Source organism: Colobus angolensis, unplaced genomic scaffold (assembly GCF_000951035.1).
Source record: "Colobus angolensis palliatus isolate OR3802 unplaced genomic scaffold, Cang.pa_1.0 Scaffold222, whole genome shotgun sequence".
Lineage (NCBI taxonomy): Eukaryota > Metazoa > Chordata > Mammalia > Primates > Cercopithecidae > Colobus > Colobus angolensis.
Window position 1 is genome coordinate 2,123,156 of NW_012115400.1, and position 14,229 is coordinate 2,137,384.

Consider the following 14,229-nt stretch of genomic DNA (forward strand, 5'->3'; position numbering starts at 1 on the left):
CCTGGCTATTTTTTTTTTTTTTTTGTATTTTTAATAGAGACCGCATTTCGCCATGTTGGCCAGGCTGGTCTCAAACTCCTGACCTCAAGTGATCCACTCACTCGGCCTCCTAAAGTGCTGGGATTACAGGTGTGAGCCACTGTACCTAGCCTAAAAATAATATATTTATTATTATTTTATTTTTGCAAACATAGAGACAGCTGGGCGCAGTGGCTCACTCCTGTAATCCCAGCACTTTGGGAGGCCGAGGCAGATGGGTCACCTGAGGTCAAGAGTTCAAGACCAGCCTGGCCAACATGGTGAAACCCTGTCTCTACTAAAAATCCAAAAATTAGCTGGGCGTTGTGGTGGGCACCTATAATCTCAGCTACTGGGGAGGTTGAGGCAGGAGAATCGATTGAACCTGGGAGGCAGAGGCTGCAGTGAGCTGAGATTATACCACTGCACTCCTGCCTGGGAGACAGAGTAAGACTCCATCTCAAAAAAAATAAAAATAAAAATAAACCAAGAGTAGCAGTTTACGGTCTCTGCTACTCAGCAAATCCATCTTTTGGCTTCATTGCTTTGTCCCAAAGCTTCAATCAGGCTCTTGGTGACTGTTTACTGTCTGGTGTAAGGAGCAGGGCAGTGGCACCCTTGGTATTTATAGGAGGGCGATAGTTGCCTCCAGATCTGCTGAATGGGGCAGGCTAGTATTCACAGAACTTTCAGATTCACCAGACTCTAGGAAGAAGACAAGAGGAGACAGAAGAAATTAAATTAATCAGAGAAAGGAAAGACCCCATTTCCCTGATTTGATGAGTTTGCTGAACCTCTGGAAAAATCCTCAAGCTGACTTGAACTTCCATTTACGCAATCCTCGGAAAACAATGACCGTATAAGAAATGTTTGCACAAGCTTTGAGTTTTTTTTTTAAACCTCATAAATCCATAAATGTTGACATTTGTAACTCTTAATGTGAGCATTCTAAGAGGGTAAGTTCCATACTTAAATTTATGAGGTTATTTTTCCTCCTTAGAATCAGAAGCGATAGCGTATTGTAAACAGAAACTGGCAGGCTCTTACTCTCTCCCTCTCTTGCTTCTCTTCTCAAGCTGGGGTGTTTGCATTCAATCATAAAGGGTGTGATAAATTCTTAGAAACTGCATTAAAGCAGTGGCCATAAATGAAACTGCCAGTAAGAACGTGAAAAATAGAACTGGCTGCTTTCTGAAATGTCCCTGTGTGATCTTAGGTTTCTGGGGATTTTGTGCAAGTGTGAATTAAGCACTTGATTTTATCTTAGGAATCATGATGCTCACATGAAACAGGCAAGGAAGGACAGAAAGAGAAGGAAAGAGAGAAACTGATTGAAGAAAAATACACATGGAACAAACTTCACACGAAAACAAGAGATTTTTTTCTTTTTTTGGGGATGGAGTCTCACTCTGTTGCTCAGGCTGGAGTGCAGTGGCACGATCTGGGCTCACTGCAATTTCTGCCTCCAGGGTTCAAGCGATTCTCCTGCCTTAGCCTCCCAAGTAACTGGGATTACAGGCGTGCACCCCCATCTCTGGCTAATTCTTGTAGTTTTAGTAGAGACGGGGGTTTCACCATATTGACCAGGTTGGTCTTGAACTCCTGACTTAAGTGATCCACCCACCTCGGCCTCCAAAAGTGCTGGGATTACAGGTGTGAGCCACCATGCCTGGCCGAAAACAGAAGTTTGAAAAAAATTATTGAAAAACATTTTGCCTATGATTCCAATATCATAAACATACTATAGGACTCCAAAAACCAACAAAATTATACTGTGATCCCGAAAGTATCTTAAGAGGCATTAAATATATAATGTCCATGAAGATCAGGTTGAACAGTGTGTTTTTTAAATATACATTTGTAAATGCTTTTTGTATATTACAGATATTAACTTCTTGTCTGTCATTCAGATTGCAAACAATTCTGCCACTACTTTGTATTGTTCTGGTAACTTTCCCCCACAAAATGTTACTTTTTAATGTAGTAGGATATGTGTAATTTTATTTTTGCAGCTTTTGGCTTCTTGTTTTGATTAAAATAGTCTCTTCAGCTCCCAAATTATACATATAGTCTCCTAAATTTTCCTTTGGAATTTTTAGGTGGTTTATTTATTTATTAATTTCTTAAATTTTTTGAGACAGAGTTTCACTCTGTTGCCTACCTGGGCTGGAATACAGTGGGGAGATCTCTTTGTGTGGCACACAAGGCCCCACCAGGGGTCTGATCCTGCTTGATGGGATCTTGATTTGCATAAACCATACCCCTGCTGGGATCCCACCTGTGGTAGATTGTGTTATTGTTGAAAATATTTGCTTTCCCTCCCTTGGGTGGATCATACCTCCCTGTCTTGCTGATATCACACTTGATGTCTGACTGGCAGTGCCTCTCTCTGGTAGTATTTTATATCCAGGGTGACCTTGTGACTTGCTTTGACCAACAAAAATGTGGGTGGAAGGGATGCACATCCTCTCTGGAAAGAAGCTTCAATAGCCAGCTGGTGGTTTTGCCATCTGTCACCTTCCACCACCATGAGACTGGCAATGTCCCAGATGGGGGTGGTTTGGCCAGCCCAGGTCCCAGAGTGAAAATGGCATGGATGAGAGCACAGACATTGAAATGGGCAAGCGGCATGAGCAAGAAATAAACCTTTGCTGTTGTAAGCCATGTAGTATTTAGGACTGTTTGTTACTGCAGCATAACCTGACACTTTCTGACTGCTACACCAACCTCACTGGTTTTGAGAGATTTTACCCATTTTTTTTTTGAGATGGAGTTTTGCTCTTGTTGTTCAGGTTGGAGTGCAGTGGCGTGATCTCGGCTCACTGCAACTTCTACCTCCTGGGTTCAAGTGATTCTCCTGCCTCAGCCTCTTTTACAGGTGCCCACCACCACGCCCAGCTAATTTTTGTATTTTAGTAGAGACGGGATTCACCATGTTGGTCAGGCTGGTCTCGAACTTCTGACCTCAGGTGGGTCAGGATCTACCCACCTTGGCCTCCCAGTGTGCTGGGATTAGAGGCATGAGCCACTTCGCCCAGCTGAGAAACTTTACTCTTAAAGCCAAGTGTCAGCTTGTCATCTACCCATCAAGCAAGCTGATTCCCCCTACCCTAGCCACCATGACTTCAGAGACAACTCTTGTGGGTCCCTGGACTCCCCTCAGCTGATATTATCAGGGACAACTGTGGCTGCAATTCAGATAATCACACAGTGGCCAACATTCCCAACCTCCTCCCGCCTCACTTACTCTTCCTGGGAGAAAGACTGACCTATTCCCCAGCCCTAGTTTCCTTTTTTTTTGAGACAGTCTCACTCTGTTGCCCAGGCTGGAGTGCAGTGGCACGATCTCAGCTCACTGTAGCCTCCACCTCCCGGGTTCAAGCGATTCTTGTGCCCAAGCCTCTCTAGTAGCTGGGACTACACGTGTACGTTACCCTGTTGAGCTAATTTTTGTATTTTTAGTAAAGACCGGGTTTCTCTGTGTTGGCCAGGCTGGTCTCACACTCCTGACCTCAGGTGATCTGCCCAGTTAGGCCTCCCAAAGTACTGGAATTACAGGCATAAGCTACCATGCCCAGCCCCTAGCCCTAGTTTCAACACATCCCTCCCTAATCCTTGATATTTGGGGGCTGGTCTCAGCCTGTACGTTTCTGGATTCACATCTTCCCCCAGGTACCTTGACAAAAGTGATCTTGGAGGGAGACCAGTGCCCCCTACTGACTTCCTGTGCATTCCATTTCAGTGTTACTAGGAAGGGGCCCGATGGTGAGTGTCACTGACGATTGGGCCAACACAGTCATCGTCAGCATAGTCTTCCCACAGCTCTGCTCCTTCCTTCTCCCCAGCAATCCTCTCTCCTGTCTTGAGCTCTGGCTGGAAACTTATTAATTTCTGGAGTCAGCTCCCAGTCTCAGTTGTGTGTGGGCAGCCTACAGTCAGCAGCATCTGACATTACAGCCATGTCTCCCAACCCCAGTAGAACACTCTTTTCTCTTCCATCTTCTCCAGCTTCCCCATGAAGGCTGGACTCCAGTGTGGGCATAGGGCATTCTTGAACCACAGACGGAAGACTCCAGCAGTCTTAGCTCGTCCATTGCTTCCCTGAGTGGGGCGGGGCCTCTTCCCAGGCTCTGCAGGGAAAGTGGCCACTGTCCCCACTCAGAATACAAAGATGTCACCTTTCCCTCTCCCTTCTGGGCAGGCGTTCAAATGACTGTGCTCCCAGCTAGGAGATAATAAGTATGCATCATGGGAGAGGTATCAGTAATGAGCACCCTTAATTTCAGGAGTGGGCCAGCTGCAGTGGCTCACACTGGTAATCACAGCACTTTGGGAGGCCAAGGTGGGAGGATCACTGGAGGTCAGGAGTTTGAGACCAGCCTGGCCAAAAAGGTGAAACCTCATCTTTACTAAAAATACACAAAAAAATTAGCCAGGTGTGGTGGCACATGCCTGTAACCCCAGCTACTCGGGAGGTTGAGGCAAGAGAATCTCTTGAACCCAGAGACAGAGGTTGCAGTGAGCCGGGATGCCTCCATTGTTCTTCAGCCTGGACGACAGAGTGAGACTCCATCTCAAAAAAAAAACAACAAAAAACAAAAAAAATTTCAGGAGTGGAAGAGGTCACTTCCTGATTGCACATGACTTCCTGGAGCAGATGAGGAAGGTGTAGAACTCTAAAGGACAGGTGGGATTTCCACAGGTGAGAGAAAGAGGAAGAGCAGAAGGGCACTGCAGGTGTAGGAATGGCTCAGGCAAGTGCCTGGAGTGGGGCAGAGGCTGAGATCGGGAGTCTGGTGACTGGAGCAGAAGGGGGTGTGAGTAGTAGAGAGGTGGTGGACAGAAGGGGTGGTGGACAGAAGCGGGTAGATCTGGGCTCCATCTCCCCAGGAGCCTGGTAATCTTTACTTACAACAGGGGTCCATTCTCCATTTATGTCTGTGTCTCCAGAACAGCGATGGAATTTTATGGTGCTTGATCCTTAGAAAAAATAAAAAAATAAAAAAGGACTGGAAACCCCCGAAACCTCCAGCTTGGTTTGCAGCGTCTTGGCTGGCTGTGGTGCTTGACCACGTGGCTTCAGCCTTTCCACAGAGACTGCTCTGACAAACAACAACAAAACTTTTTGCAAACGAGTATCTTCATGCTGGGCAAATTGATCAAATGTATTAAGAAATCGAAGTGGAAGACCCCAAGAGTAGCCCTGCTCCCTGTTGGCCCCTCCCCTGAGTTACCACCAATAGTGTCATTGCTGGGCTCTGACAAATGGGCTCCACCTCATTTGGACTCTTTAGCTTTTCATTTCTTTTTTTTTTTTTTTGCCCAGCTGGCACATTTATTGGCGTTAAGCACAAGACTCTTCCCAGCACCAGGAAGCCATGCCCAAAGGGTGTCCCTCTGCCCCATTTCTGAAAAACTCTCAGGCCTTAGCAGTAGCCTGAGCTGCCCCCAGGGCTGTGAGCTGCTGAATCTTCTGGCTCATCATTTCCATGACAGCCTGTTTCATGGCATGCTTCTCCTGAAGAGCTGGTTGGATTTTCTCCATCTGCTTGGTTAGAAAATCTATCTTCCTCTTGAAGAAGTCCTTGGCATCCTCAGCTGTCTTCTCTACATAGTACCCAGTTCCCACATGGATGAGCACATGTTCCACATCATGCAGCTTCCCAGGGACATACATAGAACTTGTCAGTGGGACATGTAATTCTTTCCACTCATTGCTCTTGTTCAGCATGTTCAGACAGTCCTTGGCTTCCACATACTTGGTCTGTACCACTTTGAGCTGGGCAATGGACGTGGAGAAGAACTCCACTTCCTGGTCCAGCTGGTTCTTGAGCATTTCTAGTTGTGGCAGATGCAGCTCCATGATATTAATAGACTGCGCCATGTTGGGAAGGAGGACTAACGAAGAGATGCTTTTCATTTCTTTGCTCACTTCCTCAACTTGACCACACACCCTGAGGCCAGGGCTATATAATGTGTCCCCTGGATTTTGGTGCAGCCAGCTGCACAACCGATGCGCAGACAGTGTCCCTTGGTGGGTGTCCACAGTGCCTCCTATTTAGGGTCCCTTCAGTGACTCTCAATAAGGATGAGGTCCCCCAGGAGACATGAGAGGTACAGCCCCTCACGAAGCTCTCCCAGCAGGCCTGGCCTCAGTGAGTTCACTGGCTGCCTTTGCAATCCTGTCCCTTGGGCATGCTGGGAAGAGGAAAAGCTGCAGTTTCTCTCTGCAAAGCATCTTCCCTTAGGGATGGGCAGACCTATTTAGATCTATTTTTCTTTTTCTTTTTTTTTGTAGAGATAGGTCTCGCTATATTGCCCAGGGTGGTCTTGAACTCCTAGCATCAAGTGATCCTCCCGCCTTGACCTCCCAAAGTGTTGGGATTACAGGTGTGAGCTACTGTGCCTGGTCTGAACTAATTTTGTCTTATTTTATAATTTTTTTTGAGACGAGTCTTACTCTGTCACCCAGGCCAGAGTGCAGTGGCGTGATCTTGGCTTACTACAACCCTCACTCCCTGGGTTCAAGCAATTCTCCTGCCTCAGCCTCCTGAGTAGCTGGGATTACAGGCGTACACTACCATCCCTGGTTAATCTTTGTATTTTTAGTAGAGACAGGGTTTTGCCATGTTGGTCAGGCTTGTCTCAAACTCCTGACCTCAAGTGATCCACCCACCTCGGCCTCCCAAAGTGCTGGGATAACAGATGTGAGCCACTGTGTCTGTCTGGCCTTGATCTAATTTTATATTCTTTTTTTTTTTTTTTTTGAGACAGAGTTTCACTTTGCCACCCAGGCTGGAGTGCAGTGGGTCGATCACGACTCATTGGAGCCTCGACTTCCTGGGCTCAGGTGATCCTCCCACCTTGGCCTACCAAGTAGCTGAGACCACATGTGCTCACTGCTATGCCTGGCTAATTTTTTGTGTATTTTTTTTTTTTGTAGAGGTGAGGTCTTTCCATGTTGCCCAGGCTGGCCTGGAACATCTGGGCTTAAGAGATCCTCCTGCCCTGGCCTCCCAAAGTGCTGGGATTAAAGGTGTGAGCCACAGAATCTGGCCTGAGCATCGTGTTCTGTAGGGTGACTATTCCATCTTCTTGCCGGATTGAAACAATCGTTTGGGTTGTTTCCAATTTCCGTCAGAATTGCCATAATCGAGAGTCAATAAACATACTTGTGAATGCTTCCTTGAAGGGCTTCTTGGACACAGAGATGGAGAGTGAAATTGCTGGGTCCTAAGGCACACATTTAAAATTTTAATAGATGCCACCAAATTACCCCTTTAAAGCAACCCAACCCACCTACACACCCACCAGTTGGATAAGAACATTTGTTTTATTTTATCTAATTTTTGAAATGAAGTTTTGCTTTGTTGCCCAGGCTGGAGTGCAGAGGCATGATTTTGGCTCATTACAACCTCTGCCTCTAGGGTTCAAGCAATTCTCCTGCCTCAGCCTCCCGAATAGGTGGGATTACGGGTGCCCACCCCACGCCAGGATAATTTTTGTATTTTTAGTACAGACAGGGTTTCACTATGTTGGCCAGTCTGGTCTTGAACCCCTGACCTCAAGTGATCCTCAAATCACCCTTTTAAAGCAACCCAAGCCACCTGCACACCCACCAGCTGGGTAAGAACATTTATTCTTCACACCTTTGCCCAAACTGGATAGGTCAAACAATGTGCTAGGTCCAAGCTAGTTTTGTTTTTTTAGATGGAGTCTCGCTCGCTCTGTTGCTCAGGTTGGAGTGCAGTGGTCAGTGGTGTGATCTCAGCTCACTGTAACCTCCACCTTCTGGGTTCAAGCGATTCTTCTGCCTCAGCCTATTAGTAGGGATGGGGTTTTGCCATGTTGCCCAGGCTGGTCTCGAACTCCTGACCTCAAGTGATCCACACCCCTCAGCCTCGCAAAGCGCTGGGAATACAGGCGTGAGCCACCGTGCCGGGCCCGGACTAGTATTTTTGAGTGTTTCCTTTGGTCCTCCGTATTTCCTTTTCTGGGACCTAGCCCCAGCTCTTCAGATAATAAAATGACTTCAGACAGAATTCTGTGTTAATTACTCCCACCGTGTTGTGTGGCCTGTGGGGTCCTGCGGGGAGCAGGATGGAGCAGGGGCAAACGGAGGGACAGAAGGGGTTTGAAGGAGAGCGAGGTTGCACTGCCTCAGCAGGAGGAATTGAAAACTAAGGAGAGGCTGCAGGAGTCGGTCCAGACTCCAGAGTCTAAGCCCCTTGTCAAGGGTACCCTCCACCAGTGTCGGGGAGGAAGGGAAGCTTTCAGGGAGCTCCACGTGGGCCAGGTAGGCTGTGGGGCTGAGCCAATAGCAGCTCTTGCGTCAGACACTTTCTGGACTTGTCCTGTCTTTTTCCCGGTGTCCCGCTTCCCACAGCGCTGACGTTGGTCTGTCCCGATGCACGGAGAAGGGAGGAAGAGGGGTGAGGTGCGGGGGTGCAAAGGTGAGGCTGCGCTCAGTCCTGACGCTCAGCAAAACAGATAACAGACGCTTTCATTAAGTGCGTGCCCTAGGGCCACGTCCCTGCCGCTGTCCTGATCGTGAAGGCTGCTCTGCCCCAGCCCTTTGCCCGCTGGGCTCATGCAGCTGCTGGGGCTCCTCTGCCTCCTCTGGATGCTCAAGGCCTCCCCAGGGGCCACAGGTAAGGAGGAGAGCTGGGAGGGGAATGGAGAGAAGCTCCTGATACGATATTCCAGGAAACAGGAGGGAAAGGTGGCTGTGAGGCTGGGGGAGGCGGGATAAGAAGGCACCGATTGGAGCTCTGGGTGCAGGTAGAACCGAGGCACGGCCTGATGCGGGGAGGGGGCGATGAGGAGAGGTTTCTCCCAGAGCTCCAGGTGCAGGGAAAACCGAGGTTGGGAAAGAGTGGGTCCCTGCTGCCATTCTCCACCAAGCACTGAGCAGGTTGCAGGGACTGCGCTCCAACCTGCATCTGCCACCGGAGGGTGGAGGGTGGGATTTAGATCTTCCCAGAGCAGTGCCCTTCCTGCCTTGGCTCCTTCTGTCACCTGCCTCACGCCCCCAGATCCAGTGCCCTATCCACACTGGCCTCTCCCTCCCTGATAGCCCTCTAACTTCTGCCCCTGGTCGCTGTCCTCAGGTTTCAGCCTCTCTACCTTTTGTCCCCCAGCAGCTCCTCCCCAGCTCTGTCATCACTCTCTCACCCTGGCCAGGGCCCATGTGTCTGGGCACAGCTGTTGGTACCAGGGCCTGGCCAGGGAGCTCCTGAAGTCTGCTTCACTTCCAGGGGTGTGTCTGAGACTACCCAGCGTGGGGTCCCAGGCTTCTCTCTTCTGCCCTGCAGGAACACCCCGCAATTCCTCTGTACTTCTCTTTTCTCTGTCCTTCAGTGTCTGCTTCTCATCCCTCATCCCAGGCCACCCAGCTAGAGGCCCATGAGTCCTCTTCTCAGTCACCTCCAGGGCCACATCCTGGAGCCAAGGGCTGTAGCCTGGGGATTCTCATAATCCCTGACCCCACTTCCCTGGCACCCACGAGCTAGGCTGAGACGTGACACCCCAGCTCTCAGCCACAAGATGGGCTGTGCCCGAGGTGAGGGGTATCAGATTGGGTACTTCCCACTTCCCATCTGCTGTGGCTGCCTATCTTCCTCGTCCCCGACACCTCTGACAGCTGGATCTCTGATCCTAACTGTCACCAACTGTGAAATGGGTTGAAATCCACATGCTGGGGTTCATGCTTGTAAACTAATGAATCCCACGGCCAAAAGGGAATAGTTATAGAAAAATATGCCTATTTTTGTGATGAACACTCACTGCTAAGCCTTAAGGTCTCCGGAACTCATCACGCCTGACTGCTGAGGTAGTTCCTTCTGGAAGTTTCCTTCTCCATCCTGTCTCTCCGCCTCTCTGCCTGGTCCTCACTCCATGCCCTTTGAAGTCATTAGCGTGTGTGAGCTTAGCTTCTGTTTCTCCTTGGTGTTCTCTGGGCAGTTTTTTGTGTGTTTTTTTTTAATGGAGTCTTGCTCTGTCTCCCAGGCTGGAGTGCAGTGGCGCCATCTCAGCCCACTGCAGCCTCTGCCTCCCGGGTTCAGGCGATTCTCCTGACTCAGCTATAGGTACAAGCCACCATGCCTGGCTAGTTTTTGTATTTTGTTTTAGTAGAGAACGGGTTTCACCATGTTGGTCAGAGTGGTCTCGAACTCCTGACCTCAAGTGGTCTCCTGCCTTGGCCTTTCAAGGTGCTGGGGTTAGAGGCGTGAGCCACCGCGCCTGGCCCTCTTTGTGCAACTTTCTCTATCTCATGGTTTGTGATGTGCCCCTTGCTAGGACTTAGCTGTATTCTCTCTTTTTCTCTTTGAAAGCAGGAGTCAGCCCAGACAGCAGCAGGGTGCAGGGAGAAGCCATGGTGGGAGCAGAAGGTTAATGGAGGGGATGGGAGGACCCCAGGCAGCAGCAGGGGGAGGAGAGGAAGGGGCAGAGGGAGGAGGGGCCTGGGTGTGACCAGAGGAGGGAAGGGAGGGGAGGGAGGCTCTGCCCAGCTTGGCTATCCCAGGACAGGAGGACCGGCCATGGCAAGGCCAAGGCCGGGTGAGGAATGAGCGCTCCCATGACCCACTGCTCCCCTAGGAGCAGACAGGCAGTGGGCTCCAGCACCACAGAGGGCCCAGCTCCAAGCTGCCTCTGATGCAGGAGTGAGCTGCGGCATGCCCTGCCCTCTGTGATGCTGCCTGGAAAATGCGTGAGTGAGTAGCTTACATGAGTGATGTGACAAAATGACCCACGGATTTACCAGTGGATTCCTCTGCTCTGCCACCAATGCAGGAACTGTATCTACGGCCACATCCACCTCTCACATACGTTTCCCCAGGGCGGAAGCAGTCCGCGCTGTGCTCAGCAATTCTCCACACTCCAGAGACCTGGCTGGGCGGCCACTCGGTGTCCCCCAGCTCGCCTCGCCTGCTCCTGGCCACAGGGAAAATGAACCTATGACGCTCATTACCTCTCCCCATGACACACTCATCTCTGAAACACTGCTCACCTCTCCAGTCAGTTCCAACACCTCAACCACCCCGACGTCCAAGTTTGCTTTCAAGGTTGAAACCACTCCACCCACTGTATTGGTCTATTCGGCCACCACTGAGTGCGTGTATCCAACGAGCTTTACAATCACCATCTCCCACCCCACCTCCATCTGTGTGACCACGACACAGGTGGCCTTCACCAGCTCTTACACCCCCACTCCCGTGACACAGAAGCCAGTGACCACTGTCACCAGGACTTACCCTATGACCACTACCGAGAAAGGAACATCAGCCGTGACATCTCCCTCTACCACCACTGCAAGAGAAACTCCCATAGTGACAGTGACACCCTCCTCCTCTGTGTCAGCCACAGACACAACCTTCCACACTACGGTCTTCTCTACAATTAGAACCACAGAAAGGATTCCCTGGCCCACTGGAAGTGTCCATACGACCATGTCCCCAGCCCCAGTATTTACTACTCTCAAAACAGCAGTGACTTCCACTTCCCACATCACTTCTTCAGTCACTTCCACAGATACAGTGACTTCTATGACAAAGACCACCTTCCGGCCCACAGCCACTAATACACTGTCATCACCGACCAGTACCATTTTATCCTCCACACCTGTCCTGAGCACAGAAACAATCACCAGCGGTATCACAAACACCACTCCTCTATCTACCTTGGTGACCACACTCCCTACTACCATCACCAGGTCTACACCTACATCTGAGCCGACCTACCCTACTTCTCCCACCAGCGCTGTGATAGACTCTACAACCAAAATCACCTGCTCCACAAGTATGACAGGTACATTGTCCATGGAGACTTCTCTCCCACCCACCTCTTCCTCTCTCCCAACCACAGAAACAGCCACAACTCCTATGACAAACTTGGTAATCACCACCCCTGAGATCACCTCCCACAGTACTCCCACCTTCTCTTCTTCAGTCATCTACTCTACAGTCAGCACATCCACAACTGCCATCTCCTCACTTCCCCCTACCTCAGATACCATAGTGACTTCCACAACCATGACCCCATCTTCTCGGAGTACAGACATCCCTTCGACAACACCAACAACTATCACCCACCCTTCTGTGGGCTCTAATGGCTTCCCAACTACAGGAACAGACCTCACATCAACATTCACTGTTTCCAGTTCCTCAGCAATATCCCCAAGTGTCATTCCATCTTCCCCCAGCATTCAGAATACAGAAAGCTCATCCCTTGTCAGCATGACCTCTGTCACCACTCCCAGTGGGACACCAACTTTTGCAAGTACACACAGCGCTCCGACAAGTTCCCTCCTGACGACCTTCCCAGCAACATATTCATTTTCCTCTTCCATGTCTGCCAGCAGTGCTGGCACTACTCACACAGAGAGTATCTTCTCACCTCCAGCCAGCACCAGTACACTCCACACAACAGCTGAATCCACCCTGTCACCCACTACCACCACCTCATTCACAACTTCCACAACTATGGAACTACCTTCAACCACTGTAGCAACTACAGGCACAGGTCAGACCACCTTCCCCCGCTCTACAGCCACATTCCCTGAGACCACCACACTGACTCCTACAACTGATATGTCCACAGAATCTCTCACAACAGCTGTGTCTTCTCCTCCCATTACTTCATCAGTCACTTCCACAAATACAGTGACTTCTGTGACAACTACAACGTCTCCTCTCACAACCACAAATTATTTTACATCACTGACCAGTATGACTCTGTCTTCTACACCTGTCCCAAGCACAGAAGCAATCACCAGTGGCACCACAAACACAATCCCTCCATCTATCTTGGTGACCACACTCCCCACTACAAATATCTCATCTATGACTACATCTGAGACCACCTATCCTAATTCTCCGAGTGGCCCTGGTACAAACTCCACGACTGAAATCACCTATCCCACCACTATGACAGAGACATCATCCACTGCCACCTCTATTCCACCCACTTCTCCCTTGGTCTCAACCGTAGAAACAGCCAAAAGTCCTACCACAAACTTGGTAACCACCACCACCACCACCAAGACCACTTCACATAGTACCTCCAGCTTCACTTCTTCAAGCATCTACTCCACAGCCAGCAGATACACAACTGCCACCACCTCAGTTCCCACAACCTTGGGTACCATGATGACTTCTACATCCATGATCCCATCTACTCTGAGTACAGGTATCCCTACCTCACAACCAACAACCATCACTCCCTCACCTGTGGGCCTCACTAGTTCATTACCTATGATGACAGACCTCACCTCAGTGTACACAGTCTCCAGCATGTCTGCAAGGCCAACAACTGTCATTCCATCATCTCCCACTGTCCAGAATACAGAAACCTCCTCCTTTGTCAGCATGACCTCTGCCACAACTCCCAGTGGGAGGCCAACTTTTGCCAGTACACACAGCACTCCGACAAGTTCCCTCTTGACAACCTTCCCAGGGACATATTCATTTTTGTCTTCCATGCCTGCCAGCAGTGCTCAGACCACTCACACAGAGAGTATCTCCTCACCTCCAGCCATCACCAGTGCACTCCACACAACAGCTGAATCCACCCCATCACCCACTACCACCACCTCATTCACCACATCCACAATGATGGAACCGCCTTCAACCACTATAGCAACTACAGGCACAGGTCAGACCACCTTCCCCAGCTCTACAGCCACATTTCCTGAGACCACCACACTGACTCCTGCAAGGGACATTTCTACAGAATCTCTAACAACAGCCATGACTTCTACTCCCCCCATCAGTTCTTCAATCACTCCCACCAATACAGTGACTTCTATGACAACTACGACCTCTTGGCCCACAGCCACTAATATGTTATCATCACTCACCAGTAGCATTTTATCTTCTCCACCTGTCCCAGGCACAGAAATGATCACCAGTCATAACACCAACACCACCCCTCTATCCACTTTGTTGACTACTTTCCCCACCACCACCCCCAATACCACCTCCCACAGTACCCACAGCTTCACTTCTTCAGCCATTTATTCCACAGTCAGCACATCCACAACTGCCATCTCCTCAGCTTCCCCTACCTCAGGTACCATAGTGACTTCCACAACCATGACCCCATCTTTTCTGACTACAGACATTCCTTCGACAACACCAACGACTATCACCCACCCTTCTGTGGGCTCTACTGGCTTCCCGACTACAGGAACAGACCTCACATCAGCATTCA

General features: G+C 49.8%; 2 protein-coding genes across 3 annotated transcripts in view; one reads left to right on the plus strand and one right to left on the minus strand.

Annotated features, from left to right (window-relative positions):
- Positions 1-5,319: 5,319 nt before the first annotated feature.
- LOC105513109 (prefoldin subunit 5-like) lies at positions 5,320-11,737 on the minus strand. Of its 2 annotated transcripts, none has more exons than XM_011943945.1 (2): positions 11,713-11,737; positions 5,320-5,916 (listed from the first exon to the last, which is right to left on the minus strand). In XM_011943945.1, the coding sequence occupies exons 1-2, from the start codon at positions 11,723-11,725 to the stop codon at positions 5,438-5,440; spliced, it is 492 nt and encodes a 163-aa protein (XP_011799335.1). In that variant the 5' UTR covers positions 11,726-11,737; the 3' UTR covers positions 5,320-5,437. The 2 variants fall into 2 exon arrangements, with proteins under 2 accessions (XP_011799335.1, XP_011799334.1); XM_011943944.1 differs by lacking the exon at positions 11,713-11,737 and having other exon boundaries at positions 5,320-5,699; positions 5,823-5,902.
- A 313-nt stretch (positions 11,738-12,050) lies between these two features.
- The window catches only part of LOC105513127 (mucin-3B-like), a 12,540-nt gene continuing 10,361 nt past the window's right edge, over positions 12,051-14,229 (plus strand). Inside the window, exons 1-4 of the mRNA XM_011943960.1 lie at positions 12,051-12,116; positions 12,278-12,402; positions 12,619-12,744; positions 13,114-13,206. Of these exons, the coding sequence (XP_011799350.1) occupies positions 12,051-12,116; positions 12,278-12,402; positions 12,619-12,744; positions 13,114-13,206 (410 nt within the window). The remainder of the gene's footprint in view (positions 12,117-12,277; positions 12,403-12,618; positions 12,745-13,113; positions 13,207-14,229) is intronic.